Source organism: Raphanus sativus, chromosome 1, assembly GCF_000801105.2.
Source record: "Raphanus sativus cultivar WK10039 chromosome 1, ASM80110v3, whole genome shotgun sequence".
Lineage (NCBI taxonomy): Eukaryota > Viridiplantae > Streptophyta > Magnoliopsida > Brassicales > Brassicaceae > Raphanus > Raphanus sativus.
This window is the reverse complement of record NC_079511.1, coordinates 11,258,355-11,285,769: the sequence shown is the minus strand read 5'-3', so window position 1 is coordinate 11,285,769 and position 27,415 is coordinate 11,258,355. Positions and strand designations below refer to the sequence as shown.

Genomic DNA, 27,415 nt, shown 5'->3' with positions numbered 1-27,415 from the left:
CGACGACTTTGAGTTGACTTCTATTGTATAGATCAACGGTTGGGATACCTTCTAACAAGGTGATCTATTTTAAGTGGCAGGTGTGAGTAATGATGATGGGGTTAATACATGTTTAAATTTCATTAATGTCCTTTATTATCGACACAAGGTGGTGGTGGACAAACAAAAGCATTCAGCTTTCCATTTGCTTTTCACATTTTTCATCAGCTTTATAAACAAAACTATTTGTTATTAGTGGAGTTGATGCATTCATCAGTACTACGAAACTTTGCATTGTCAGATTTCACTAAATGAATAATATAAAAGTTTAAGAGATACCAAAAATATACTTTATCTACCCAAAGTTAACATTTGGGACGTTCGGAGCTTGAACATAGAAAATAACAGTATACCAAAGCCAGGATCAAATTCAACTTTCCACACGTAAAAGATGGCCACTATTGTAATGAGTCGACTTTTCTTTTCCTTATAACTTCTTAAGGAGTTTCAAAACTACATCTTCCTTACAGAAACTATTGAACTTTTGGACTTGCTTGCTGATGATGGGTTTTTAGACAATGATGAAGCTTTGAATCCCCCGCTCAACAGACTAGACGCCGACGCTGCACATATTTTCCTTCTCTTTGCTTCTAGCTCCAGTCTTTTCTTGCTTGATGATGATGACATCGAGTAAGATGACTCTGGAAATATGGAAGATGAATGAATCAGAGCTCGTTTATCCTTTCGATTCTTATCAAACTTGGTCCTGAACTTCACGTTTGATGCAGCTGCAACATCTTCTTCGCTCTTCGGAAGAAGTCTTATCCCCAACCCTAGTTTCCTTGAAGCAGCCTCTTCTTCAGCTACACGTTTCCTGTGACCCTGGAGAAGGAGTAAAAGTTAGAAAGGAGGAATCAACATAGGAGACTGCAAGCAGTGAATAATTGCAAAATTTGTAGATTACCCTAATTTGTGCACGTAGAGCTTTGTTTAGGGAGTAGTCATCTGCATGTCTTGCATCTGAGACTCGCTGGAGACGGACCAAAAGCGGTTCTGCTGCTTTCTTCTTCTGCAAATCAACTTCCTGGTGCTCTAAACGATAAAACGGGTCTGCAAGCTTTCCCTTCTCTGCACAAGATTACGAAACCATATCAAGAAACAAATAAAAAGGATGAAAAGCCAAAAACATCTATTGAGAGACCTATAGAGGTAGAAACCAACCTTCTTCAGCAGTGAGCTCCATGGTTTCAGCGTCTTCTACGTCATATTCCTCAACCTTCTTCTGAGCACCACTAGTAATTACATACTCGCAGTTCTGAGGATCTGTCTGAATGACTATCTCTTGTTTGCAACATGGTGCTTTCATCGCAAAGCTCCATATCTGACCATAATATAATATATAAACTCAGCCAGTGTTCCATAGCAAGCAGAAAGAGAATATACTGTGCACACATGTACTTGTGTAATCAAAGGTTTTACAGAGCAGGAGGAGATACATAAATTTAAGTAATTGTAGAGAAAAGAAAAAAGAGTGTCTCAATTCATACCTTTGTAGAATAATAGTTCCCAACTTGCTTCTTCTCAGCATTGAATCGAACACCCTTGGCAATCATAGAATTGCAGCCACCACACCATATATTATAGGGCATCTCGAACCTGAAAAAAAAAAGCAAGAACACATATGAAAAAATTTCAACCAAAGTAAAGAGTACCCTCCTGCCAATTCAACACACAAAAAAAGAAGCAAAGATTCTGATCGATCAACACAATGTACAGTAGCAGGGAAAAACACATTTGCCAACAACTCAAGCCTAATACACACTGTCTCAAACTTTTGACCATCATTCTTTATTAGGGAAGTAGCAGGAATGAACTAATAACATAGTATTTGATTTGATTATTAGTACCTTATGATCAAAATCCCCTCGCCTAGTTTCCTCGCCCTCTCTCTGAGAGGATGCTGTCCTTGAAACTTGTTCAAGGAACCTTGATCCGGTGTCCATTCTGGTGGGTAGTAAAAGTTATCTGCCCTGGCAGCTGAAAGAGTCGACTGCAAACAAAACAAAACAAAACAAAAAAAAATCAATCTTAGGGCTTTGGAGATCAATTCCAATCAACAGAACACGATATCCCCAATTTACCACAGAAGAAGAAATCAATCGATGAAAATAAAGAGCAGTTATTATAAGGATCGATTGAGAAAACAAACACCACGTACCATCTTCCTCTTCTTCTTCTTCTATCGAGATTGATCAAATCGTTCTTTCAATCGCAAAATCTCTTTGGCTCTGCCTTGGCTATGAGTTTGTTGTTTATTGAAGAGCTCTAATGTTTTTGTTTTTCGCATACAGCGAAATCTTATTTTACCTCTCCAATACGTTGCCGTTTTCGGTGTTGTTTACACACCGAGTTATTCTGCATCGGTTCAGGATGTGTTTTTATTTGGTTGAACCGATCATATCCAACTCAAACCATATTCCAAATCAATTTTGAAACTTTGACCAAAACCTATACTATTATGAAGATGATCATCCTAAAAATCTACTAACAAAAAAAAAACTATTCTTACTGTTTAAGTTATCAAAACATATATAAACCGTATGAGTTATTCTCATCAATATTATCGACAATTATATTTATAAAATAATTATTTTCATTGCATCTATCTATCTATACTATTATTAGCGAATAAACCGTATGATTTTTCGCAATGGAGTTCTCACATTACAAGTTTGATGGGTTAATATCGTTACTATCTTTAATAAATTTTTATATTACAATTTAATTGAAACAAAATTTTATATTAATAATATTAGATTTCTAAACATTAAGATAATTCTTATATATTTTGTTGTTATCTTGAAATAATATTTTAGATTTCTAACAAAAAGAATTCTTATATATTTTGTTGTTCAAATGAAATAATATTTTAGATTTCTAAAAATTAAGATAATTTTTATATATTGTTTTGTTATCTTGTAATATTTTTATCATAAAAGTTAAGATATAAAATGATAAATAACTAAATATTAATCAAGCAAAACCATTTGTATAAAATATATTCTCATTCGGTTCCGGTTCATTTTCGGTTATTTCGGGTAATTCGGATAATTCAGGTTAAATATCAGATATTTTGGATAAAAATATTAAATTATTAGGATAATTATGATAAAAATATTAGATATTATTATTTCGTATTAATTTGGATATTTCGGATATAAATATCTAGATACCTTCGGGTAATTCGGATACTTTGTAATATGTTAGTTTTTTTTTATAATATTTTGGATGCTTTTAATAAAATTTTAAACTATAAATATATATTTAGTTATATTATATGTATATATAATTAATATTTTTATATATTCGAATATCCATTTGGTTCTCGGTTCAGTTCCAGACGGCTGTGAAGGCACCTTAACTTTTATGTTTAGTTGAGGATATGATCCTGAGATAGCGTTCAACAGATAAAAACTAACATATATATGGTTCAAGGGAATGAATATGTGAATGCAGCTATTTGACCTCACGTAGGTGAAGCCTCACGACCCAAGATGTAAATAAGCTAACAAGAATGGAAGATTCACGATCAAGGCTTAGCACTATTTAATGGTATCCAGTTTAAAATAACAACAAACGAAGAAACACAGCCAACAGCAAAAACAAAGACAAGCTACTGAGAGTGACCAGGGTCTTTTCCTTCATTTCATGTGCTGCTGAGTGCTTAAGTAATCGGGAACAATGTGCCATGGCCAGCTCCCCCATTGCATTGTCTCCGACATATTTACTTTGATAGGCAAAGGTCTGCTTTGCCATTGCGGCCTCCAGCTCCCCCGTCTTCACTTGGGCATCTCGCAACAGCTTCAGCAACTTAGAGTTGTTAGGGTTTCCGACAGGGTTGGCCAAAGAGAGGACACCTGGACGGTCGTGCATCCTGATGGGGTCCTCCTCCGGGAACTGATGGCCGTAGATCGATTCGCCTCCCAATCCGTTCCCCTGAGTGGTATCCCCGCCATGCCAGATTTTGCCTGGGACTATACTGTCGATGATGGATCCCTGGTAGTGGAGTGGTATACCGGACTCCCCTACGCCTTTCTCCCCAGTGCAGAGAGGCCGGAAGTTCTCCGCCGTCTTAGGGTTTGTGTCCGCGTAGAGCTCTATCACGATACGAGCAGTAGTTGTGAAGCTGACGGCAATGTCGAGGAAAACTATAGGGTTATTCGCCTTCGCCATCGGAAATTGATCGTATATTTTAGGGTTTCTAGGATGCGAGGAGAGACTGGATTCGTCTGAGACCAGATTTTTTAATTATTCAATACAACTAAAATTACTTTTATACTTATTCAGAATATTACATTCTGTGCCATCGTGGCTAAACCTAAACACCAATATTTCCCTAGGGATTGATAATATTTAAAATTTCCATTCGTATTACTAGTAGTTCTCTTACAATATCCACTTCACTTCCTTAATCTCTTTCAACACAACAGTTGTGTTTCTAAAATTGTCATTTGTCAATAATCTTGATAAACCTAACAAATTGTATAAGAATTTGTGAAAGACATGATTCTTGCCATCTAAGATATCGACAGTGCTGAAGTCCCCCAACTATTGGTGAGTCTTTTGAATTAATGAACCAAATAAAAAAACTGATTTTGCAACTAGTTGTTTACTGTAAAAGAAAATAAAGACGCTAATTAACTCATCTACCCAAATTTATATTCTAGGAGGCAAAATGCACAATAACATGCCTGGTGATATGGCATCTAAAGGTGTATAGATGCGTACGTCTACCATTTCATGTTTATACAAATGATATGTTCACTTGACACATACGACAACATTCCATACGATGGACAAGTTATCCCTATGCGATCTGAAAACCCAAGACCTAACATGTGATCCCAGTGGAAGATGAATAGTAAAAGTGTACAAAACTAAGTCGATCAGTCTTTTAGCAAAGAAAAAAAACTAAGTCGATCAGTCGAAGAGACATTTTGAAATGCATAAAAAATGAGAATATCAAACATAATTTCGCTTTATCTTTCAAAAAATGTACCCCCTCTGTTTTTTTATAAAAGACGTTTTAGAATTTTTATCTTGTTTTATAATACTTGTCATTTCCAAATTCTTAGACAAAATATAACAAAAGTTGACTTCTTTTACCCTTATTCTATCTCTATCGTAATTATGGTCTAGACTAAATTAATCATTTATGAAAGGTTAGAGTAGGTATTGTATTAATTACCTAAATATATGTGCAAACATATAAAGCGTCATATGAAAAGTAATATCATATAATTAACAAATTTTTATCTCTAATAAATAAAGTACTAGATTTTGACCTACGCTTTGAAATCGAGGAATATTTTGTGATGAAAAAATTCACTAATAACTTATTATTTTGTTAATTTGTAATTTTTTATCTATTTAAAATAATTTTTAATTTAAATCGGTGCTTTTAAATTCGATCTAGAACAACGGTCAAAACAGTTGATTGGGTGATCTAATATATAATTCGGTGTGGGTTTAGAAAAAGAGCTAAAAAATCGCTAAAACTCGAGATTAACATATTGACATTTGGATGAGTGATATGTAATCCAATTTCATTTAAACTGTTATAGTTTTATAATTTTATATTTTAATCCAAAATTTACAAGTTCATTTATTACAGTTGTATGAAATTGGAATGTTTCTACAAAACTATGATGGAGAAATTGATATATAAAACAGTTAAGAACTATAAATATTTGATCATATTACTCTTTTTGTCGTCGGTTATATTACTCTTGTAAAGATATTTGGAAAAGGTGCCTCATTTTCATGATTTTGATGTTGTTGGAAAGATATGATGCAAATATTTAATAAACAAAATACTTAAAAAAGGAAACATGGCATAAACATGTAATATTATTGTAAAACTAAGAAGATATCAAAATAAGGTTATTGTTTTAATAGTATTGATTGTAAAACTAAGAAGATATCAAAATAAGGTTATGTTTTAATAGTATTGATGATAGTTTTTGAATATAAAATTAATTATTAAGTTGTTTGAAAACATAGATAGAAATATCCATCCATAGTTACTTTATAATAGATGAATGTATTCAATTTAAAATCATACAAAAAGAAATTGATTCCAATTGAATGTTTCTTTTTACTAAGATAGACTAAAAGGGAAAACATTCAATAAGAAATAGTATTAAAAACGATTAAATGTGTTGACAAAAAATGAATAGATGTAGTAAACTCATAACTCTGACTACGTCTCTCACACGTTCACTGGTCTTGCATCGCCGACCTATACGAAGAAACACAACCAACAGCAAAAGAAAAATTGAATCCAACATAACGTTTTTTTTAATAAAACAAACGTACTAAAAGGGAAAATGACTTCTTCAAACGTCTCTCACTAGTCTTGCATCTCCAGCCTAGACAAAAATAAAGAAGGAAACATTAATGAAATTTATACATTTAATAATCTGAATTCTAAAATATATCATTTCTTACGTCTATTTCCCTATACATTGGTATATGAAGGAGGCACTGTGGTATTTCTGTTGGTCATTAGCATATTGGCTATGATATTGTTTAGATCTCGTGGGACGTAAGTGATCAATCGATCTGATTGTCTTTTTCTTTCTTTTAATTAATCTATTTGGTTTTGTTTTTGATTGATCAATGTTCATGGTTATTTAATCTCCTCCGTTTAATTAATATTATTTTTGAACAGTATTCTCCTTTGCGTGTTTTTCTTTCTTTCACAAAAACGTTTTTAGTGCAATTTATGAAATTACACTCAGTTACTATTGTGATATTTAAGATTCCATAATATCATAACAAAAATATATACAAATCTCTTTATGTTATGAAAATTATACAAACAATTAAGAATTTCAAAAGCTTGAAATCTTTGGAGGCAGTGCAACATTAACATTGAGTTTTCGATAATATAAAGATTATTTGACCAATGTTTATTTTAAAATTATTACATTAGTTTCATCCTATCGTTTACAAAGTTTTGGTTATCATATCTCTTTTGTTGTAGTAGAATAAATTTAAATACCACATTATATAAGTTCACAACATAAAATAATATTTTCTAAACTATTCTTTCGACTTTGTGAGTAAAAATAAAACTAGAATATTAGGATAAAACATATCATTCCATTACCCGTAATCCTTCTCAAGTTCACTCGTTGCTTCAGCTTTATTTTTGGTTTATTATTGTTAAATCATGTTGTTCGATCTTTTGTCTCCTTCACTTTTTTAGTTGATCCTTGTATTAAGTTGCTATGCAACAATGTAAAAACTCAAAAATTGTATGAATTTTAACATTTGCGAATTAAATTACTATATCTCTATTTCTATAATAATAAAAAGAATTAAATAATATTTCAAAATAGTAAAATATTACTGTATCTCTGTTTCTATTATTATATTATTATTATTATATTAATAATGATATATGAGTTATTACCATATTCTAAAAACTTATCAAAAGTAAAGTCAGCATTAAATGTAAGTGGCTATATCATTATTTTCTTTCAAAATCAATATGGTAATGACACAGATATATCCATTTTCACATGTTTCATTAATTTGGTTCTTTAGAGGTGTTAGTTGGAACTCGGAACTATGCATATGATCTTTTTCATCCCCTTGTACCGACCCATTTGATTTAGGCTGCTGGTACTATGCTCAAAGTCAATGGTCACCATAGTAAGTTCGACATAGCAAAAAACTATAAGCATTATTAGAAGTTCTAAACTACATTGAATACTGAAAAACACTATATTATTACCAAGTCTCAAAACAAATTGGTACACCTCGAGACCACACAGTGTGTGGGAGGTTAACAAAGAAAAACATTACATAACAATCAAGTTTTTTTTTGTTTTATTGTAACATCACAAAAGCACTCGAGAGCATATGACGAGCGCATCTAATTCTCGAGCCTTTAGAACCTTTTTAACACCACTTTTACGAAGTAAGATTTGATACACCTCTCCCTTGGCCAGGACTACCATATCCATAGCCGCCTGCACCACCACCACGCCCATTATAGCCGCTATAACCACGCCCACCATAACCACCACGTGAATAACCGTTTCGACCATAACCATCACGCCTTCCTCGGCCTTCTCTGAATCTTGAGAACTCACCAAATGTCTGGAATCACAGAGTTACAGCGTATTAAGAGTCAGTGTGGATTCTCTTAAGATACTGGAAAATTGAGTATCTCCAGAAACCAGAGGGGAGTCTAGTTATGAGCTATGTCCAGTCTGCTTTTTTGAGCATGGAAAGATATAGATTGTACATCAGTATCTAGTTTCCGTAGTTCTGAGAACCTAGGCCTTGCATTTTGGTATCAGAAAAAGTCATCTTTGTTGTAAACAGGCTGCATCAATAAACAAGTATGGTATATGAGACATGAGAGGAGGAGCAAATATAATGGTTTAACTTGATTATCACTCTACTTCACTTACTTTGGCATCGATCTTAGGCAGCTCAGCTTCATCTACGAACGGGGAATCCTCATCACCATCAGTGCTCTTCCCAAGATGTCCCCCATACTTCATCCTTATTGAACTTTTTAATCATAGCAGTGAAATCGAAATCTTCAGTGAAGCTTAATTACCTGATGTGATCTCTGTCAACAAGAAGATTAATTGGGATACATGGCTATATAGTTCATGAGCTGTTCTAGTAGTTGACCGAGAAAAGGGAAGCAAATGTACAGCAATAGGAGCTTTGTTCGATAACAAAGGAGGTGCCATCTCTGAAGCAAGGGAAGGAGATGGTGCTGATGGAAGGGTAGATTGCAGGCCTGAGGACAATGTCATAGGTAGATTAGAGGGAGAACCATTATCCCTCTGCGATCTGAAAACTCAAGACCTAACTCATGACCTTGTATGTGATCCTAGTAGAAGATGAATAGCAAAATTGTATACTCTGTCGATAAGGGCAATTTATGGAAACTCAACTAACTGAGATGTTTGACCCAGCCACGTCAAAGCTCTAATCCAACTAACTGACACGTCATTATCCTCTGTTTCCTTAAGTCCGGTTCTCCCATCGCACGCTTCTCACTTGCCAACATTATTTGGACGGATCGCAGCCGTCCGTTCTAGACGCTTTGAATTATTACTTAGCTGAGAAAATCTTTTTAAAAACAAAAAAAAATTCACCGGGAACTTTTAAGGCAAATTAACCATGGTTAGTTTTTTACCCCTGTGTGGAGAGGGGGTTAAATGTCTCTGAGTAAGTGCTGATGAAGCAGAAAGAGATAGGAACAAGAGACTAGAAAAGAAGAGCTTCCATGCGAGAGACCTTCCTGAGTCGACTCGGAACGAGTTGGCTATTCTCTCATAATCTCTCCTCTACTGTATTCGGTTTTCGAGCTCCCTCCCTCCCTCCCTCTCCGTTGGTGTCATTTTCGTTTGGTGAGTCTCTTCTCTTTTGCTCTTCATTGTTATTTGATATGATTTCTAGGTCTTAAAGATTTCAATCAGTTTATGCTTTTTGCCCTCTTTTGATTCATTAACAAGAGAGCAATCATGCATGATTAATCTCGGATGATGTTAGATTGTTTTTGTTTGTTTTCTTATACGGTTCCTTTTTTTTTTTTGCAATTAATTAATGCTTTTGTAAAAAGAAGACACACCAACACTTTGTTCCGTTACTTTTACTATTTGCTTAGTTTTAGTTTTAGCTATAGATGATTCTCTATTTAATTAACTGCATAAAGTTTTGATTTTGTGTGTGTTTCTCAAGCCAATTCCATATCTTTATTTTGCAGTTGCAGATTGTTGTGTTATCTGGATTTTAACTATGGAAGCTCGTCTTGTGGATTTCGTTTGGTTTCATTGGTCTTGGATTTAAGCAACCTGTCTTAGGAGGAAGAAGAAAGGGACTGACTTTCGCATTAGAGCGAGGCTGTGACTTCTCTGGTTTGATCTCCACAATTCATGTCACGTAAACTCGACAACAGTCCTGTTCAGACACAAAATGGCAGTTTCGCTTCTAAAGAGCAGCCCCTTGACCGGAGATTTTAACAAGATGGGGATGTAGCCTAGGCGTGTTTTTGTCCAAACTGAGACTCGTTGTGTACTGGGGTTGGAGCTGGATCACACGCAGCAGTGATAACGCGCATGGGACGTCCAGCTTCCCTGTTTCAGCTTTGCACCGTATAGGGATTCTTGATATTAGAATCTTGAAGAATACGGACAGACACTCAGGGAACCGGAACCTTCTGGTTAAGAAGCTGGATGGTGTGGGGATGTTTGGTCAAGTGGAGCTGATTCCGATCGATCACGGTCTTTGCTTGCCGGAGAATCTTGAGGATCTTTACTTTGAGTGGATTCATTGGCCACAGGCGTCGATCCCGTTCTCTGAAGAGGAGATGAAGTACATAGCAAGTCGAGACCCTTTTGAAGATTGCGAGATGTTGAGAAGGGAGCGGAGGCTAGTCTCCTTGTTTTAGTTCTCTGCACGATTCTACTGATTATGGTTTATGTTTGGCTGAAATTGGTGAGATGATGACTAGAGAGGTTCGTGCTGGAGACGAGGAGCCTAGTGAGACAAAGCGCAAGGCCTTAACTTTAGGACAGGATCTGAGGCAGAGGCTGGGAACTTCGTGTCAGTTTTGAAATGTCAGAGAGACTGAAGGGCTTGTCTTATAGACAGAACTGGTGGAGAAACTTGTTAAAACCCTCACGGATCTTGTTGGTTCCTGCTGTCTCGTTTAAAGCATGTAAACCCTCTTTATGTTTTATGAATCACTTTGTAGATTAGAGAAAAAAGGGATGAAAAAAAGAAAGCTTAGTTTGGTAAACATTGAAGTTAATCGTCTTCGACGAGGATCATTTTCATTTCACTGCTTTTGTCACGTTATTCGCACTCCATCTGTATAAGTAAATGATTGCGTCTTTTAAGCTGAGCACAGCACATCTAGCTTCCTGATTCCGACTGTTGATCAAACTGAGATTCTTGTCATTAGAAGAAACTTTTAAGGATTTGGTTGTCAAGTATAACTATTAACTAGGCATACACCAAAAAAGCTTAGGCAAAAACAAACAAACAAGTTTGGCATATATGCATATATATATATATATAGAGGTATGACGATTTTTTTCTAATTTTATTTTTTTTAATTCTTTTTTTTTTAAATTAGAAAATGATTTTTGAAACTATTTTTCAGTTTTTGGCACTTTATGAATTATTTTTTTGAAAACAAACTTTGTGATAAAAAAAAGCAAACAAACTAAAAGAGATTATTCTAAGAAATTTCTCAATTTAAGAACACAATCATATAATTAACAAATTTTTTTTTATCTCTAATAAATAAAGTACTAGATTTTGAAGTTAAAAACAAATAAAGTACTAGATTTTGATTACGCTTTGAACTCGAGGAATGTTTTGTGATGGAAAAATTCACTAATAACTTAACAAATATTTTTTTTTAATTTGTAAGAATTTTATCTATTTAAAAATATTTTTTCATTTAAATCGGTGCTTTTAAATTCGATCTAGAACCGCGGTCAAACCGGTTGATTTTCGGTGATCTAATATATAATTCGGTGTGAGTTTAGAAAAAAGAGCTATAAAATCAAGTTACAACTATAAAAATTGCTAAAACTCGAGATTAACATATTAAACATTTGGATGACTGATATGTAATCCAATTTCATTTAAATTGTTATAGTTTTATAATTTTATATTTTAATCAAAAATTTAAAGTTCATTTATTACAATCGTATGAGATTGGAATGCTTCTACGAAACTATGATGGAGAAATTGATATATAAAATAGTTAAAAACTATAAATATTTGATCATATTACTCTTTTTTGTCATCGATTATATTACTCTTGTAAAGATATTTGGGAAATGTGCCTCATTTTATTGCTTTTGATGTTGTTGGAAAGATAAAATGCAAATATTTAATAAACAAAATACTTAAAAATGAACCATGGCATCACATGTAATATTATTGTAAAACTAAGAAGATATGAAAAAGGGTTATTGTTTTAATAGTATTGATAGTGTTTGTATATAAAATTAATTATTAAGTTGTTTAAAACCATAGACAATAATATAAAATCATTTCCATCCATAGTTACTTTATAATAGATGAATGTATTTAATTTAAAATCATACAAAAAAAATTGAATCCAATAAAATGTTTCTTTTTAATAAAATAGAGTAAAAGGGAAAACATTCAATAAAAAAATATTATTAAAAAGGATTAAATGTGTTGACAAAGAAAAAGAATAGATGTAGTAAACTCATAAACTTTGACTTCTTCAAACGTCTCTCACACGTTCACTGGTTTTGTTGCATCACCAACCTAGACCAAAGAAAAAAGGAAACAGTTATGGAAACCATATATTTTATAATCTTTGAAATGTAATTATTGGTTACCTCTAGTGGCCTCTACATGGGTATATGAGTCAGACATTGAGGTATTGATGTGATAATGTATAGCACACTATTGGTCCTTAGCAGCCTATGATATTGTTTAGATAGTTTCGTTTGAGACTATCATCAGACATCTCCAATGTGTGGGGTAGAAGATGGACAGAAATAGCGGTTGAAAACTCAACGGTGTCGTAGTCTATAAACGCATCTATATGATTGCCACTAATTTCTTCATCGTTTGAACGGCCACTGGTTCTCCCTACAAGAGTGAACCCGTCTTCACCAACGAACCTACCTTTGCTATCAACGTAGCTGGAGCTAGCAACAACATCATCTCTGCCTCCCGATGAACTCAACTCTTTTGATGTATTCGACCAGATATAAGCATTTCCAGAATTACCAGCTTCTCCGGTGCTTATGAGACAGAGTTTAAGTTATATATGTTAGATAATTCTAATAATAAAGTTGTTATTATAATCTTGTTTTCTTAAAACTTCAATATAAAACTCTTACTTACCGCGTGTAGAAGCAATAAGAACGTAAGTGGTCAATCGATCTGATTGTCTTTTTTTTCTTCTGATTAATCTCTTTTTTTTCTTTTGATTGATCAATGTTCATAGTTATTTAATCTCTTCTCTGTTTAGTTAATATTATTTTCAAACAGTATTTTCCTGTATTTATTTTTTTGTCACAAAAACGTTTTTAGTACAGTTTATGAAATTTCAGTCAGTTACTATTGTGATATTTAAGATTCTATAATATCATAACAAAAATATATACAAATCTCTTTATGTTATGAAAATTATGCAAACAATTAAGAATTTCAAAAGCTTGAAATCTTTGGAGGCAATGCAACATTAACATTGAGTTTTCGATAATATAAAAATTATTCACCAATGTTTATTTTTAACATTGTTACATTAGTTTCATCCTATCGTTTACAAAGTTTTGGTTATCATATCTCTTTTTCCTGTAGTAGAATAAATTTAAATACCACATTATATAAGTTTGCAACGTAAAAGAATATTTTATAAACTATTTTTTTGACTTTGTGAGTGAAAATAAAACTAGAATATTGGGATAAAACATATCATTCCATTACCCATGATCCTTCTCAAGTTCAGTCGTTGCTTCATCTTTATTTTTTGGTTTGTTATTGTTATTTTTTACAATAATAGTTTGGTGACAAGTTTGGTAATAGTTTTTTTCCTTTCTATAGATACCGGAGAAAGCCATTCCGGTGAGAAGCAACCACTGCTTGAATTGGACATAATCTACCAAATCGTCACACATGCAATGACTCTTCAACCAGGTGACGTGTTGGTAATCATTTCAAATGACGAGTATATCAACGAGGAGATAGTGGATATGCTGAAGACTTGCACAGAGCTGTATATCATAAAAGGAATCCCTTCTTGCCTCATCCCTATCTATCTTATTAAAACAGAAACATTTTAACTTCTTCTAGGTGGATTTTTAAATTGGACATCACATTATTATTCTTAGTCTAACCTTTCATTTAAATATTTTCTTAAAGAGTTTAATATCAACTATCTATCATTTAACTCCACTATAAGATATATGTCTATGCATCTATTAAACAAAATATATGTTCTTTTTGTTAGAGTATACTCACATTATCATATTTATATTATATCATAGTAAAAATATAATAATTCCTCTCATTTATTATAGTCAAATGAATACAATAAATGTCTCCAATATAAATATAACACGAGTCTAAGTTCTTAAAAATAAAAATATAAATAGATAGAAACAAAAATAAATATTACACATGTTATTAAAAATATAAATATTACACGAATAGGTTGACAAAAAAATACAAATATTATGCTAATCTTTTTTTGTCATCAACTTATATAAACTTAAACTGAGTAGGTTGACAAAAGATACAAATATTACATGAATCTTTTTTTTACACGAATCCTTAGCCAGTCATTATACAATTTTGACTTTTTTGGTCTGGTTATTTCCTAAACAATTGATTCAATTAACCAAATAACTTAAGAACACATTTCCTCCCATCATTAAACTATAATTATCTTAAACACAAAACCCCTTTTAATGAAAAAACAATTATTTGGAATCAAATACTGATGAATCTTAAAATTTTAAATAGCTTGATACAGAACTTTTGAAACTCAATAATAAAGATATCAGAACACATTTTCTTAGATGTTCAAATAATCGAGGTTTGCTTTGAATATACACTAAATAGAATATACTAACGTATATTCTTACTTAAATAACAGAAACATCAATTTATACTTAAAAAAACGATTATTGGAAAACCTCTTCACCAAGTTGAGTCTACTATGCCTAAAATCTCAGTTACAATTAAATATTCACAATCAAATTGTCATATTTGAAAAATCATGAATATGGAAAACCCTCTTCTCCAAGTTTATTCTACTATACATAAAATCTCGATGTCAAGAGATTTTGTATTTATTATATCTGACTTAATAGGTTAGAAAATATTCATTTTCTCCCACTAAAATGTGTGTACAAGTACTTGTCTTCGTATTCATCATTGGACATTCATAAAACTTTTAGAAAAAAATCTCAAAAAGCACAATGTCAAAACCAAATCGTATTGGTTGATATTATATTAGAGTTTTCACTATACAGTTACAGTATAACATCTTTAAATTAATAATCTATAAATTAATATCTCTATAAATTAGTATAATTTCATAGTCTCAAATTGAGTTTTTGGTTCAATTAGTATCTCGATAAATTAATAATCTCTATAAATGAATAAAAAGTATAGTTTTGGTATAGTCCCAACATTATTAATTATAGAGGTTTCACTTTATATCTCTAATACACCAATGAAAAATTATTAATAGGAAAAACAGTTTTAACATTGTTCTTAAACAATATGTTTTAGACAAACTCAAAATTATATAAAACCACATTATGTGAAAAGGACAAATTCCAAATTGTATCAACTATTATAGAATATATGTTATATGTTAAAAATAAAAAAATAAAAATCCGCGCGATCGCACGGGTCATGATCTAGTACCCATGTATAGGAAAATCCAGGTAAGCAATAATAACTTTAGAACAGATTATTAAATATACAAGTATAATAAAAGTTTCCTTCTGTAGGTCGACTATGCAAGACCACGCTAAGAAGTCACTTTTAGTCAAAAAAACATTCTGCCATTTTTCTTTGAACTACATTCTCCTTGTTTCATCCATCTGCTTTTTACTTTTACTGCTTTTATGTACTTTGCCAACTGTTGAATCTTAAGTAATCAAGTGCACTATAATAATCAAGAACCATTTTAATCAGGAGACCAAGACAGGTTAATGAGACAAAGGTAAATAAAAATTAGTTTCAACACTGCTCTTTGTTGTTCTAAATAATAATACAAACAAGAGAATGACCAAAAGAATCAACGTGTATTGCAAATTTGGGATACAAGAGATCCTGATCAAAGTTCAAAATCATCGGTATAGTCAAAGTACAATGAATCTGTCTCCTTGATAACCACTACTATACACGGTAATAGTGTGTCTTGCGAGGAGAAGAGAGTGAGAGTTAGAACGGACTGACCCAGTGAGCCAACTTCAACATGAATTCAGGGACAAGACGCCTTCTGTCTACGCTTTTACCAATCACTTCTTGATTGTCTCCCATAACCACTGATACTATGTCTTCAAACATCTCGTCTTTTCCACCTCTCATTGGATCCTAACATAGATAACCAAGTTTCTAGATCAGTAATCAGGTTCTTGTAGACAGTCAGAGATCTCAAAAAGACCGGCCATTTTACCTGAAGAAACAAATCCGTGTGTGTTTTCCCCTCGTAAAGGATCACTTCTGCTTTCCCTCCAAGCCTTTGGAGTGTTTCCGCAAAACATTTACTGCAAAAACAACATATCAGAAGTTCAATCATCATATGAACCACCTGAAATACATCATACAAGGCTACGGAAGTTTAGCCATACCTTGCATCTGAAGGGATGGAGTAGTCAGCAGTACCATGGAACAAAATAATAGGTGGGAGGCGAGAAACAATGTGTTTGAGATTTGGGTCTTGCACTACTAGTTCAGGAGAAAACTGTTTTAGTGATTCTTCTCCTTCCATGATGCTGAAGGAAAATCAAAACTCACACGTTAAACTGCAAAATTTTAGGCTGATCTACTGGTAAGGTGAGCAGTTTAAGATATACCAAGAATTGATATTAATACCTCAGAAAGATGGAACGGTACAGTCCTCTGTTGTGGAAGTGGTCTACAAGGCTCAAAAGGTTGTACCTGTAGATCATGATCACACATATATTTTTAAGATAGACATACATCTAAATAATATCTTTAACATCTTTTAGCCTTTAGTTGGATAGAAGACATGTGCCTACTTGCTTCATTTATCTACTATCTGACGACATGATAATCTATTTTAGGAATTGTTTGCCACCATTTTGCAAAAAATAAAAAACAAAAACTTATAAAGAAAAACTTGTTTAACAACTTGTTGACACATCTCAATCCCAATAAGTGTTGTTCCTGTGATCAGAAGAAAGACATACCCTCCAGACAGACCAAAATAAGCATTTATCTGTGAACTACTCCAAGAAACACTGTCCCCCTCCCCTGACTCTTTAACCACCTGGTCTACCAGGGCGCAAGCCGCGATATGTGCACCAGCAGACTGACCCATCAGGTAAACTCTACACGACAAAGTGATCAGAGAAATCAGTGAGCCAGAAATCTAAAACCCTGAGAACTTTCGTGTTCAAGAATTGTTGACAGGATTAAATACCGGTTTGGATCACCACCATACTCAGCGATATGATTACAAATAAAAGAGATGCCAGAAGAAGCATCTTTCACCATGTCACTAATAGATCCCTGAGGAAAATTCCTAACATTGCCAATGAGACGAAGATATTGTAAATTGAAGACATTAAGGCTGTAAATAAAAGCTGATGAAACATGACAATATAATAGTGTGTTACCTGTAATCGATACAAGCGACAATAATATCTCTTTCTGATAACTGCTGTCCTAAAAGAGAACCCCACGCCTTATAACTGAATCAAACACAAGACATTCTGTAAGACAAATTGCTGTCTGTTCTTCCTCAACAGCGATAGGATGGAAAAGGTGGGTACCAAACCAAAACTCACCCAATAATCCAGGCTCCACCAGTGACAAACGCCACAACAGGTTTTGGACCGTTGGTGTTCTTAGGTAGATACAAGTCAAGCCTGAAGAAACCAACTTAAATAAAGAAGATAACATCAAAGCATCTACTAGGCTCTAGAAAGAATAACTAGTAAAAGATGATGACCTGTTTCTTGGTTGATCACCGTAAACAATACTTCGGCGGACGTGAGGAGAGAAGAAATAGTAATACCCGACTGCAAAGTAAAAGTAAACTCCTTAACCTTTTAGCAAATGTAACTATTAAAGTTTCCATCTTTAGAATTAAAGAGACAGAACCGTAGTAACTAGAAGATCCGAACCTTGAATAAAGCCTGGCATAAGCAGAAAAGCATAGAAACCAAGTGCGAGAAACCTTGTGATCCATCTATAACCTACCCTGAACAACACTTTTAGATCAGCGATCTTGCAAACCCAAAACGAAAGATCATCTTAATTGGATCTTTTAAGGTACCCAAGATAGCTAAGGAGCTTCAAGAAGAGACGAGTGAGCAAGAAAGTCTCGGCGGCTGCGTGGCTAACCTCCTGACCGATAGTTTGTTGTTGGCTTCCGTTAGTAGTACCATCATGATCCGGAGAGGCCGCAGCAGAGAGACAGTTATCGCTGTTGGATCGTCGGCGTCTGTTCTGATACAGACCGGTCGATTCACCGTTAGGCGACGTGACGGCGCCGTTGAAGCTGGAGGCGCGGGAGAGGAGAGGCTTGACGGAGTGGTCGTCGCCATCGAGGAGGGTGGTTGAGGAGGAGGAGGAGTCGTAGATCAAAGGCTTAAACATCATTTGGGTGGAGGATTTAGGGGGAAGATAGGAGGAGGATGAGGAGATTGGAAGAAGGATCTGCGACGGCATTTTCTCTCTCCCCTTTTATCCTATTTCTCCGTTTGGCTATTTTAGAGAGAGAGAGAGAGAGATGTTAGTTAAACCGCAATGAACCAGTTGGGTTCTGTCATCAGTTTCAGACAGAAATATACCTTTTTGTTTCTTTATTCTTTTTATTTATTTTTATTTAAACTCTTGCGCCTTGAACTTCTTCATGGATCGATCACCACTCTCTCTCTTTGTGGTGCTATGGATCCACAATGATGCTGTGAGGTCCGAGATTCACAATGGAACCATAAAGGTGCTCAGGGCATGAGCATTAGTGAATCCCCACACGGGGTTTACAAAAGATTTTTTTATTATTATTTTTTTTCTTTTTGACTTTTTTTAAAAAAAAAATTATAATCCAACTAATTACGGGCCGCCATGTGTCGTGGAGTCCGCGAAATAGTTGAAGGATCGGTTCAGCGGGATGAACTTCGCCAGACAGAGGTTTATCACTTTTTCTTATTTTAATATTTTTCATCTCGAAAAACGTGTCTCCCTCTTATAACTCCTCAATGCACATGCCCTTAGTTAGATACGGGGAGCATTGCAATGTCTCTGGAAAGTTACAAATGTTGAGATGGACATATGCAAGGCCCTCCATTTGTTGGGTTTCACAGCTTGCCGCCGGTAAGAAGCACACACAACTGTTGTGTGTTCTACTATAAGTCCCTCTCCAGGACTGAAAACTTCTCTGATGTAGCATCGAGTCCCACCACCAATCTTTTGCAACTGTAAGACAATGGGGCCTTCGAGTAACGATACCTACAAAGAGTTTCCTCCAAATGCATTTTTCATTACACGCAAGGGATTACAAATTTAAAACTAGGCAAAGAGTGTGATTACCAGATCCATGGGGTAAAAAATCCTTTCCGACGATGCTCTCCGGGACTGAAGATTTTCCCTCAGCTCTGTTAATGCAACAAAGATAGTAAATAAACTTTCTAAATCTCTTCTCTACACAACAACAATAACAACAACAATAGCTACGAGACTAAATCTTCAGTAATTTTAGACAAACCAGTGACATCAATATTGAAGTCAAACCCAAGTCCACACAGCTAACACATGGACATTTTCTTGAGCTCGGCAACCAACCCAGAAGTTAGTATTGACTTGTATCTCTAATTAATGTAGGAGGAATGGTATATAGAGGATTTGTTCGTATTACGTTCTAAGCCAACACCAGATGAAGCATCAGTTGCAAACTTGCAAGTTACAATCAACTAGTTTATTAGTAAATAGGCCCCCTAACGAAATTTTATATTTATCAGCTCAAAGCGAGTGCTTGATCAGCTTGATATCAAGACCGGCTCCACAGTAGGCACTAGGCAGTAAGCCTTGTTTTGTTTTTTTTGTTCCTCATCTCTTTGAAACAAGGGTCCATGACTATCTATAAGTAACTAAGCCATCATTTTCTGTTACTAGAAGCATCATCATCAACTCTTATCAATACCCATGCTATTGTTGTTTCAACTAGTTTGGTAAAACTCCATCATCTCTTTTTTTGCTAACTACGAGGATCTCAACATTTTTTCGATAATTAACTCCATCATCTTGAGTCAGTAGGTGTTAGAGGCTTTGAGGTTTTAGGATGTTAGCATCAGTGAATCACAATAAACAAGAAATGTCCACTAAATCATTGGCTGTTACATCAAGGGGGCTACATCACATCACTTCCATCTCTCCCATGTGTCATCAAATCGTTGGAAGCTGCATCGAGACATTTTCTTATTATTTTCTTCTTGCTTGATGTAACTATTACTTATGTTTCACATGCTATTTTTTTTCTGGCTTTGCCTTTAATTCGCATATGCATCATGCAAGTATTTTAACTATTTAACACTAAAATAAAAAATATAATATACACATGTGTCGTTCCAGTCTTTTGATCCATCAGTTTTGTTCTTATGCTCAATTGTACTCTTCTAAATTGATATGACATTTGTTCTTCTGAGTATAGGACTAGGTACATCAGTTTCTGGGATACATATATGTTCTCCTTGAAGTGATGTTTCTCGTTGCTGATGAAGATAAGGGCAGATTCTGCTTCAAAAAACCTCAATACCTCCTCATGAATTTCTTCTCCATAGGTATGAAAACAGGTCCGCTGGGATTACAGTTCAGAGAGAATATCAATGGAAAATAAAAAGTTAACATAAAATATTAAATGTTTCTTATCTGAATATGAAATAGAGAGAAAGAGATCGTGTATTAGATTTCAGATCTTTTCTTTTTATACATGATCTCTCTATATTTCAAATCTTCAAACGATTGTAGAAACAATGAGGACATAAATGACAATCTTCTTCCTTCTTGTTTTTATTGAATCTCTTTTTATTACTTTTTATTGATCAATGTTCATGGGTATTTAATATCTTCTTTGTTTAATCATTACTATTTTCAAACAGTATTCTCGCGTGTGTTTTTTTATCACAAAAGTGGTTTTAGTGCAATTTATGAAATTTATTCAGTCAGATACTATTGTGATATTTAAGATTCAATAATATTATAACAAAAAATATACACAAATATCTTTATGTTATGAAAATTATACAAACAATAACAGTTTCAAAAGCTTGAAAATTTTGGAGGCAATGCAACATTAACAATGAGTTCTCGTTGATATAAAGATTATTTCACCAATGTTTATTTTTAACATTGTTACATTAATCTCATCTCATTGTTTACAAATTATGGTTACCGTATCTCTTTTTCATGTAGTATTATAAATCTAAATACTAAATTATATAAGTTTGTAACATAAAAGAATATTTCCTAAACTATGATATATTTTAACTTTGTGGGTGACAAAACATATCAAATCTTAATAATATTCTTTGTTGAGGGAAGAAGTCGAAAAAGATTACAGCCTTTGTCTTAGACACCTATATATATATCTTCATCTTGTCTTTCTGGAAAAAAAAAGATTTGAACCCGTAGGTTCTTTTTATGATTCTTGAATAATAACACAACATGAATGCTGCCATAAGCAAAGAAGATAAGTTTTCATTTCGGTTTTTTCTTCTCCAGCTATTTGACATCTACAGTGTCAGAAGAATCTTCATAGCACCAGAAGCTTCCGAAACCGAACCTCTGCTCATTGACAGTTCTTCCAACATTACCTCAGTGACTTCAATGCAATTAGATCTTGATGAGCCTTCTTCAAACACAGCCCCGTTTCCATACCGATGCTCCTCTTTGACCACATCCGCATCCGTTCTTGGTTGCAAGGTTCTCCCACATCTTCTGTTCATAAACTTCTTAATCTTCTTGACAAGTTTACGAGGGACCTTGAAGAAGACAAAGACAGTGACTTGTAACACAAGGCATTGGCAGCAGCATGAGAGGACAACACAGTCTGCTGCAAATGCACCACAATCTTCTTCCATTTACTCTGATCTGCACAAAACTTCAAGGACTACAGAGATAATACATAGAACTGTTTGTATAATACCACGTGGGGATTGAGACATGTTTACCGGCATGTTTAGGAATCTTGGACGGCAAAAGAACTGTAGCCGTTTTAAATCCTTGTTCTCTTTGAAACTATTCCTCAACATGAATGTGGTTCTTTTTTTTTTTGTCAGCCCATGAATGTAATTCATACAACGGAAAATGGGTCTATTCTCATCTTATATATGTGACATACGCAAATGAAAAGTTTGGTGATGACATAAAAAGAAGCTTGTTGATTTATTATTAGCATAACATGAGTTATACATCACTGTCCTGTTCTCATCTGTTCTTCCAAAAGATTTGGACTAGACGAACCAGAGGACTTGCATTTGAGGTCGTCAACTCATTAAACCTTTCCTCTCAGTGTTTATGTGATTTCGTGGTAATCAAGAAAGGTTTTATGCTTCTTGGCCAAAATCAATCTCCAATGAGTTTTTGTTTCTGATATTTACACGTTTTCGTCTCTGCTATTGTAAATATTATGAGAGAAAAAATCTGTACTGTAGTTTTGGCTGCCAAAAGCCATTCTTCTAAACAATCTGATCTCTGCAGACTGCTCAGCTGAGTTGATGATCTCGCTTTGGCCTAGTCTCATCCCGTTTGTGAGGTCTTCCTCAGCTAGACTGTCAAAAGCTCTCACGATCTGTCAAACCATTTTGCAATTTTTAAAGAACTTTATTACTTGAAACAAGAAATAATGTTACTTGAAGATAACTCTCTTGTACCTGGCTCATTCGAGGTCTCTTTGCAGCTGAATGGCGTATACAAGCTGCAGCTGCTTCAATCATTCTAAACATTTCAGCGGCAACGTAGTTTCTTCCAAGCTTGGGATCTACTAAAGCTTCAAACTCTTGGGTTTCTATGGCATGACTAAGCAAAGGACGAGCCTGAAAACATTCAACACAAAAAAAAAAACATATTGAAGCTAAAGAAAAGAGTTACATTCTCAAAAATGCTTATTTTATGCAATACCCACCCATTCAACAAGGCTCTCATCTCCTAAAGGTTGTGATGTATCAACAGGCTTACGTCCAGTGACTAACTCAAGTAAAACAACACCAAAGGAGAACACATCTGACTTTTCAGTTAATTTGCCACTCGATGCATATTCAGGAGCCATGTACCTGAAATAATTCACCAATACTTGTATTATTACATGCATAGAATTATTATTGTATGAGAACTTAAACCAGATCCTACCCGAACGTTCCCATAACCCTAGTTGTAATATGTGTGTTACAGTCGAGAGCTAGCTTTGCAAGACCAAAGTCAGAAACCTACAGATTCAGAGATTATACACTGTTAAAAAAACAAAAACTTAATTATCAAGCAGCCTTGCAAACTCAGAAGAGCAGGTGAATATGTATGTATACCAGAGGGTGAAAGTTATTATCTAAAAGAATGTTGGATGATTTGATGTCCCTGTGTATGATACGAGGATGACCTGTCAAAAATTTTACCATCAAAAGATCACTCAGACAAGAAACCGTAAAAAGAAAGTTAACATCATCAGAGAGACAATGAGTCACAGCAAACCTACAATCTTCATGGAGATAGGCTAATCCACGAGCCGCACCAGCAGCGATTTTAACACGCGTTGCCCAGTCCAGACCCGGAGTTCCTGCAGCTAAAAGACAGACCACAAAAACAAACATATAGTTTTTAAGTAACAGTAGTTTTTTTGTCTTATATGAATCTTAAAACCTTTTGCTTACCATGAAGGTGGAAGTAAAGGTTGTTGTTAGGAACATAATCATAAATAAGCAATCTCCTGTTCTCGGAGATACAGTATCCAACCAAAGAAAGCAAATGCCTGTGATGAACTCTGCTTATGGTTTCAACCTCGGCTTTGAACTCTCGGTCGCCTTGTCCTCCACCTATCTTTAACTGTTTCACAGCCACCACTCGTTCATCTGGTAGAACCCCTTTATATACACAACCAAACCCGCCTTCACCCAGTAGATTTTCATCAGAGAATCCGTTTGTTGCTTTGACGAGTTCTTCGTACGAGAACAGTTCCTTCGAATGACCAAACCCACCAGGTTCTGGTTGTGAAAAGAATGTCCTGTTGCTTGAACGGTTTCCCACTAGAGGGGCGGACGAGTTGGTCTTAGAAGGCGTTGAATCTGGACAACACAATGTTTCTTAATCTCTGAATAACCATAAACTTCAAGTTGAGATAAGAACCATCGATGCATTACTAAGGAGAGTTCTTTGAGCCATGCTTGCTAAGCTAATTTAAGAAGAGATTAAGGGTTTAGCAGTACAAATATACCTGATCTTGGGGAGGAAACTATAGGAGATGGCATAACATAGCCACCGCCAATGGCAGGAAGACTCTTTTTCTGTCTCCTCACGCACCAGACAATAAGTCCAATAAGACTAAGGAGTAAAAGGACCAAACCAATACTGACACCTACGACAGCTACTGTACTAAAACCTGAGTTGGTGGAATTGTTTGTCAGAGGAGGAGTAAGGTTGTTTTGTTGAGGTGGATTGGCTGAGTCTGGTACAGATTTTTGAGGAGAAGGAGGTGATGGGACTAATGGTGGTGAGGGAGATGAAGAAGAGTTAGAAGGTAAGGGAGCTGGACTTGGCTTGGAAGGTGGTTGGATTTTCTCTGGTGGAGGAGGACGTTTAGAATCCGGAGGAGGAGGAGGTTGCTCAGGATGTTCTGGATCCCGTGGAGGAGGAGGAGGAGGAGGAGGAGAGAGAGCAGGAGGACGTTGTGAGCCTGGTGGGGAGGGGGGAGGACGTGGAGGAGGTGGAGATGAATGTAACGGTGGGACTAATGGAGGTGGGTTTCTAGGTGGGTCTGAAGCTGGTGGAGGAGGAGAGGTTTCCGGTGGCGGAAATGATGATGGTGAAATGGCAGGCCGATCAGGAGATGATGGTGGTGGAGGAGAGGTCTCAGGTGATGATGGTGGCGGAGGAGTAGATACTTCCGGCGGCGGTAATGATGGTGGTGGAGGAGAACTCTCAGGTGATGATGGTGGTGGAGGAGTAGATAGTTCCGGCGGCGGTAATGATGGTGGTGAAATAGCAGGCTGCGGAGGTGGAGGGGGAGAGGTCTCAGGTGATGGTGGTGTGTTTAATGGCGGGTCAGGTGAAGTGGGAGTAGGAGGAGGAGGAGGAGATGTTTCCGGTGGTGAGATGGTAGGCTGATCATTTGGTGGAGGTGGAGAGGTGTCAGGTGATGATGGTGGTGGTGGGTCAGGTAACGTGGGAGTAAGAGGAGGAGGAGCTCCGATAGGTGGAGGTGGTGAGGAAGAAGGTTCTTCTGGTGGTGGTGATGGTGATGTAGTCGCCGGAGGAGTAGACAGAGGTGGAGGGTTAGGAATCTCCGGTGAATTGCCATCAATGGGCTCTCTCGTAGGAGAAACAGCATTACCACCGGGAGACAAAGGTGGAGACGGTGACACCTCCTCCGCCGTAGGAGGCTGCACCGGTGTTGCCATCTAAATCAAAAAGACCCAATTTTTAACAAATTTTCCGGAGCTTGAGGATGACAGTAACCGTAAAGCACTAAACTTTACCAAACTCTGTTACTATTCTTTCGATTTGAATGTCCTAACTTTACTCGAAAACGAAGCAGAGAACCGTAAAGTACCAAACTTTACCCAACACTTTTGCTTGAAGCCAGATCGTGAAATGAACTTCCGAGCAAAAACCCAGATCACTCAATCTCAATTCCAGACTAATGCAAACCAAGCTTCAGATCTCTCTGTAATAGCTTTTTCCTTACAACACCCAAAAAGAAAATTTTATGCTAAGTCTTAGCTAATGGCCAAGTAAGTAACTTGTCCGAGTTGTCTCTCTCTCTCTCTCTTCTTCTTCTTCTTTTTTTCCCACCAATTGAGATTGCGTTTGCGCAGCATACAAGTTTTGGTGGTGCTTTCAAATATCAAGGCTCTTTGTGTGGAAGAAAAGAAGTAACTACAAAAAAATATCAAAGACAGATGATGGATGAATCAAAATTGTATCTGTGTGTGTGTAATCGAGAGGAAAATCAGAAAAGAAAATTCATATGGGAAGGAAGTTAAGTCATAATTAATTAATTAATATACTTGTGTATGCATCATAAAGGAAAAAAGAATGCTTTACTGTAACGTCTAATCAACGGTCAACATGAAATCTCAGCTTTATTTTATTTTATTTTATTTCTTTTCTTGCTTGTTTTGCAAAAAGAAGATCTCTAATTCGCAATTTGTTACTATATGTATTGAAATCTCGTTTTAGTTAGGAAATTAATTACTATGTATGTAAGTAAATCTAAATTTTGTTCACTCATTTCATTTTACACCATTATTTTGTAATTTTAACGTATTATTAAATATTTATCAAATTACAAATATATATTTTTGTTATGTGTTAATATTACAACATCATTTACGAAAGTACGGCTTTTTGATAATTATTATTTTAACACAAGAAGAACTTGTATTTAATGTTTTAAACTGCAGTAGTATATATATTTATTAGTAGTAAATAATATACGTACGATTGGTGCTGAAAATTATGTAAAATCCAGAAAACAGTAGTTCACTCGTTGCTTGATGTTAAATTTCATGAAAGGGACGTTAAGAACTTTGGGACCATTGTCCATATCAGTTACATGCCAATATAAAAAGGAAGAAAAAAAAGAAAAAAAGTCACAATGTGGAACCCAATTGTCAAGATCAGTTACATGCCTTTATATTAACGTTCTTTGTTTTTTGTTATGTTTTTTATTACCATTTTTATTTGCTATTCCTCTAAGTTGTCACACCACAATGTCATTCTCCATCGTCAGTACACACTTGGTGAGTTGGGAGGTGGGAGCAAGTCCAACGGTTGATGATTTAAGAATCTAAATAGGACAGCCATTCAATTTAGCTAACCGGTTTAGTGAGTAAGTATGATAAGTCGAATGAAATCAGTGAACTAATGACAAGACAATCTATTTCTGAAACTGTCAAAATTAGTAAATAAAACTTAAGTTAGATAAATATATATAGCATTGTCAATACATTATATAAAATAAAATGTATAATTGTTAAAAATTCAATAAAAATGTATAATTATTCCATAATCTGCAGTCTTTTTTGAGATTTTTTCCTTTTTGAGAAAATAATCTGCAGTCTTACAAGAAGAAATATACACCAAACAAAGAGTTCAGTGTAAAATTCACAAAGTACGTTATTATTCAGTAGTCACTCTTGGGGTAACCGGCCGGCAACGTGTAACAGAGATAATGGAGGATCTTCCGGACAAAAAATTTGTGTCGGTCGAATATAATATACATTGATATATGATATATATATATGTGTGTGTGTGTTTTATGTAACTTTGTATCATACACAATTTTACACATCAGATAGTTATGTGTAAAAGGAAAACGCAAGCCTTGTTGGCCATTGTTAGCCGATGGTTATGTTTGGTTAAGTGTGTACCGGTCACGGTTTGCATATGAAGATGTCTTGGGCCTTAAGTTAGTAGATAAGAACAT

At 35.0% G+C, this 27,415-nt stretch overlaps 6 protein-coding genes and 1 long non-coding RNA gene across 9 annotated transcripts; 1 reads left to right on the top strand and 6 right to left on the bottom strand.

The window, feature by feature from the left end:
* Nucleotides 1-313: 313 nt before the first annotated feature.
* LOC108805625 (uncharacterized) lies at nt 314-2,358 on the bottom strand. Its single transcript, XM_018577554.2, has 6 exons — nt 2,198-2,358; nt 1,887-2,029; nt 1,527-1,635; nt 1,201-1,360; nt 944-1,107; nt 314-861 (listed from the first exon to the last, which is right to left on the bottom strand). Exons 1-6 carry the CDS (start codon nt 2,198-2,200, stop codon nt 493-495), a joined length of 948 nt encoding a protein of 315 aa, XP_018433056.1. The 5' UTR covers nt 2,201-2,358; the 3' UTR covers nt 314-492.
* A 1,242-nt stretch (nt 2,359-3,600) lies between these two features.
* LOC108845267 (peptidyl-prolyl cis-trans isomerase-like) lies at nt 3,601-4,259 on the bottom strand. Its single transcript, XM_018618507.2, has one exon. It carries the CDS (start codon nt 4,210-4,212, stop codon nt 3,601-3,603), a length of 612 nt encoding a protein of 203 aa, XP_018474009.1. The 5' UTR covers nt 4,213-4,259.
* Nucleotides 4,260-7,743: 3,484 nt separating this feature from the next.
* On the bottom strand, nt 7,744-8,906 carry LOC130511404 (protein decapping 5). Of its 3 annotated transcripts, XM_057008407.1 has the most exons (3): nt 8,721-8,906; nt 8,469-8,632; nt 7,744-8,151 (listed from the first exon to the last, which is right to left on the bottom strand). In XM_057008407.1, the coding sequence occupies exons 2-3, from the start codon at nt 8,559-8,561 to the stop codon at nt 7,963-7,965; spliced, it is 282 nt and encodes a 93-aa protein (XP_056864387.1). In that variant the 5' UTR covers nt 8,562-8,632; nt 8,721-8,906; the 3' UTR covers nt 7,744-7,962. The 3 variants fall into 3 exon arrangements, 2 of the variants coding, with proteins under 2 accessions (XP_056864387.1, XP_056864359.1); XR_008944909.1 differs by having other exon boundaries at nt 7,744-8,380; nt 8,469-8,906; XM_057008379.1 differs by having other exon boundaries at nt 8,469-8,906.
* A 194-nt stretch (nt 8,907-9,100) lies between these two features.
* LOC108842117 (uncharacterized) lies at nt 9,101-10,858 on the top strand. The gene is made up of 2 exons (XR_001948227.2): nt 9,101-9,425; nt 9,782-10,858. It is a non-coding gene; the product is annotated as an uncharacterized LOC108842117 (long non-coding RNA).
* Nucleotides 10,859-15,738: 4,880 nt separating this feature from the next.
* On the bottom strand, nt 15,739-18,565 carry LOC108807970 (probable isoprenylcysteine alpha-carbonyl methylesterase ICMEL1). Its single transcript, XM_018580204.2, has 11 exons — nt 18,059-18,565; nt 17,907-17,983; nt 17,732-17,801; nt 17,568-17,648; nt 17,397-17,471; nt 17,201-17,302; nt 16,968-17,108; nt 16,630-16,695; nt 16,386-16,529; nt 16,211-16,301; nt 15,739-16,128 (listed from the first exon to the last, which is right to left on the bottom strand). Exons 1-11 carry the CDS (start codon nt 18,451-18,453, stop codon nt 15,976-15,978), a joined length of 1,395 nt encoding a protein of 464 aa, XP_018435706.1. The 5' UTR covers nt 18,454-18,565; the 3' UTR covers nt 15,739-15,975.
* Nucleotides 18,566-21,512: 2,947 nt separating this feature from the next.
* LOC108810215 (uncharacterized) lies at nt 21,513-21,860 on the bottom strand. The gene has a single exon (XM_018582348.2). The coding sequence runs from the start codon at nt 21,858-21,860 to the stop codon at nt 21,513-21,515; it is 348 nt and encodes a 115-aa protein (XP_018437850.1).
* A 450-nt stretch (nt 21,861-22,310) lies between these two features.
* Nucleotides 22,311-25,966, bottom strand: LOC108810206 (proline-rich receptor-like protein kinase PERK10). The gene is made up of 8 exons (XM_018582337.2): nt 24,203-25,966; nt 23,643-24,053; nt 23,468-23,554; nt 23,301-23,371; nt 23,128-23,204; nt 22,904-23,051; nt 22,653-22,814; nt 22,311-22,570 (listed from the first exon to the last, which is right to left on the bottom strand). Exons 1-8 carry the CDS (start codon nt 25,383-25,385, stop codon nt 22,376-22,378), a joined length of 2,334 nt encoding a protein of 777 aa, XP_018437839.1. The 5' UTR covers nt 25,386-25,966; the 3' UTR covers nt 22,311-22,375.
* Between the last annotated feature and the right edge of the window lie 1,449 nt (nt 25,967-27,415).

Coding starts and splice junctions, on each gene's coding strand:
- LOC108805625 (XM_018577554.2), bottom strand. Junction 1,361..1,526: donor GGAACTATTATTCTACAAAG/GTATGAATTGAG, acceptor TATTATGGTCAG/ATATGGAGCTTTGCGATGAA. Junction 1,108..1,200: donor GGAGCTCACTGCTGAAGAAG/GTTGGTTTCTAC, acceptor AATCTTGTGCAG/AGAAGGGAAAGCTTGCAGAC.
- LOC108845267 (XM_018618507.2), bottom strand. CDS start 4,212: ATGGCGAAGGCGAATAACCCTATAGTTTTCCTCGACATTGCCGTCAGC.
- LOC130511404 (XM_057008379.1), bottom strand. CDS start 8,561: ATGAAGTATGGGGGACATCTTGGGAAGAGCACTGATGGTGATGAGGAT. Junction 8,152..8,468: donor TGCCTAAGATCGATGCCAAA/GTAAGTGAAGTA, acceptor CTGTGATTCCAG/ACATTTGGTGAGTTCTCAAG.
- LOC108807970 (XM_018580204.2), bottom strand. CDS start 18,453: ATGCCGTCGCAGATCCTTCTTCCAATCTCCTCATCCTCCTCCTATCTT. Junction 17,109..17,200: donor TATGGTGGTGATCCAAACCG/GTATTTAATCCT, acceptor TTTGTCGTGTAG/AGTTTACCTGATGGGTCAGT. Junction 16,129..16,210: donor ACACGGATTTGTTTCTTCAG/GTAAAATGGCCG, acceptor TATCTATGTTAG/GATCCAATGAGAGGTGGAAA.
- LOC108810215 (XM_018582348.2), bottom strand. CDS start 21,860: ATGGAAGAAGATTGTGGTGCATTTGCAGCAGACTGTGTTGTCCTCTCA.
- LOC108810206 (XM_018582337.2), bottom strand. CDS start 25,385: ATGGCAACACCGGTGCAGCCTCCTACGGCGGAGGAGGTGTCACCGTCT. Junction 23,555..23,642: donor CCTTTACTTCCACCTTCATG/GTAAGCAAAAGG, acceptor TCTGTCTTTTAG/CTGCAGGAACTCCGGGTCTG. Junction 23,372..23,467: donor AGCCTATCTCCATGAAGATT/GTAGGTTTGCTG, acceptor AATTTTTGACAG/GTCATCCTCGTATCATACAC.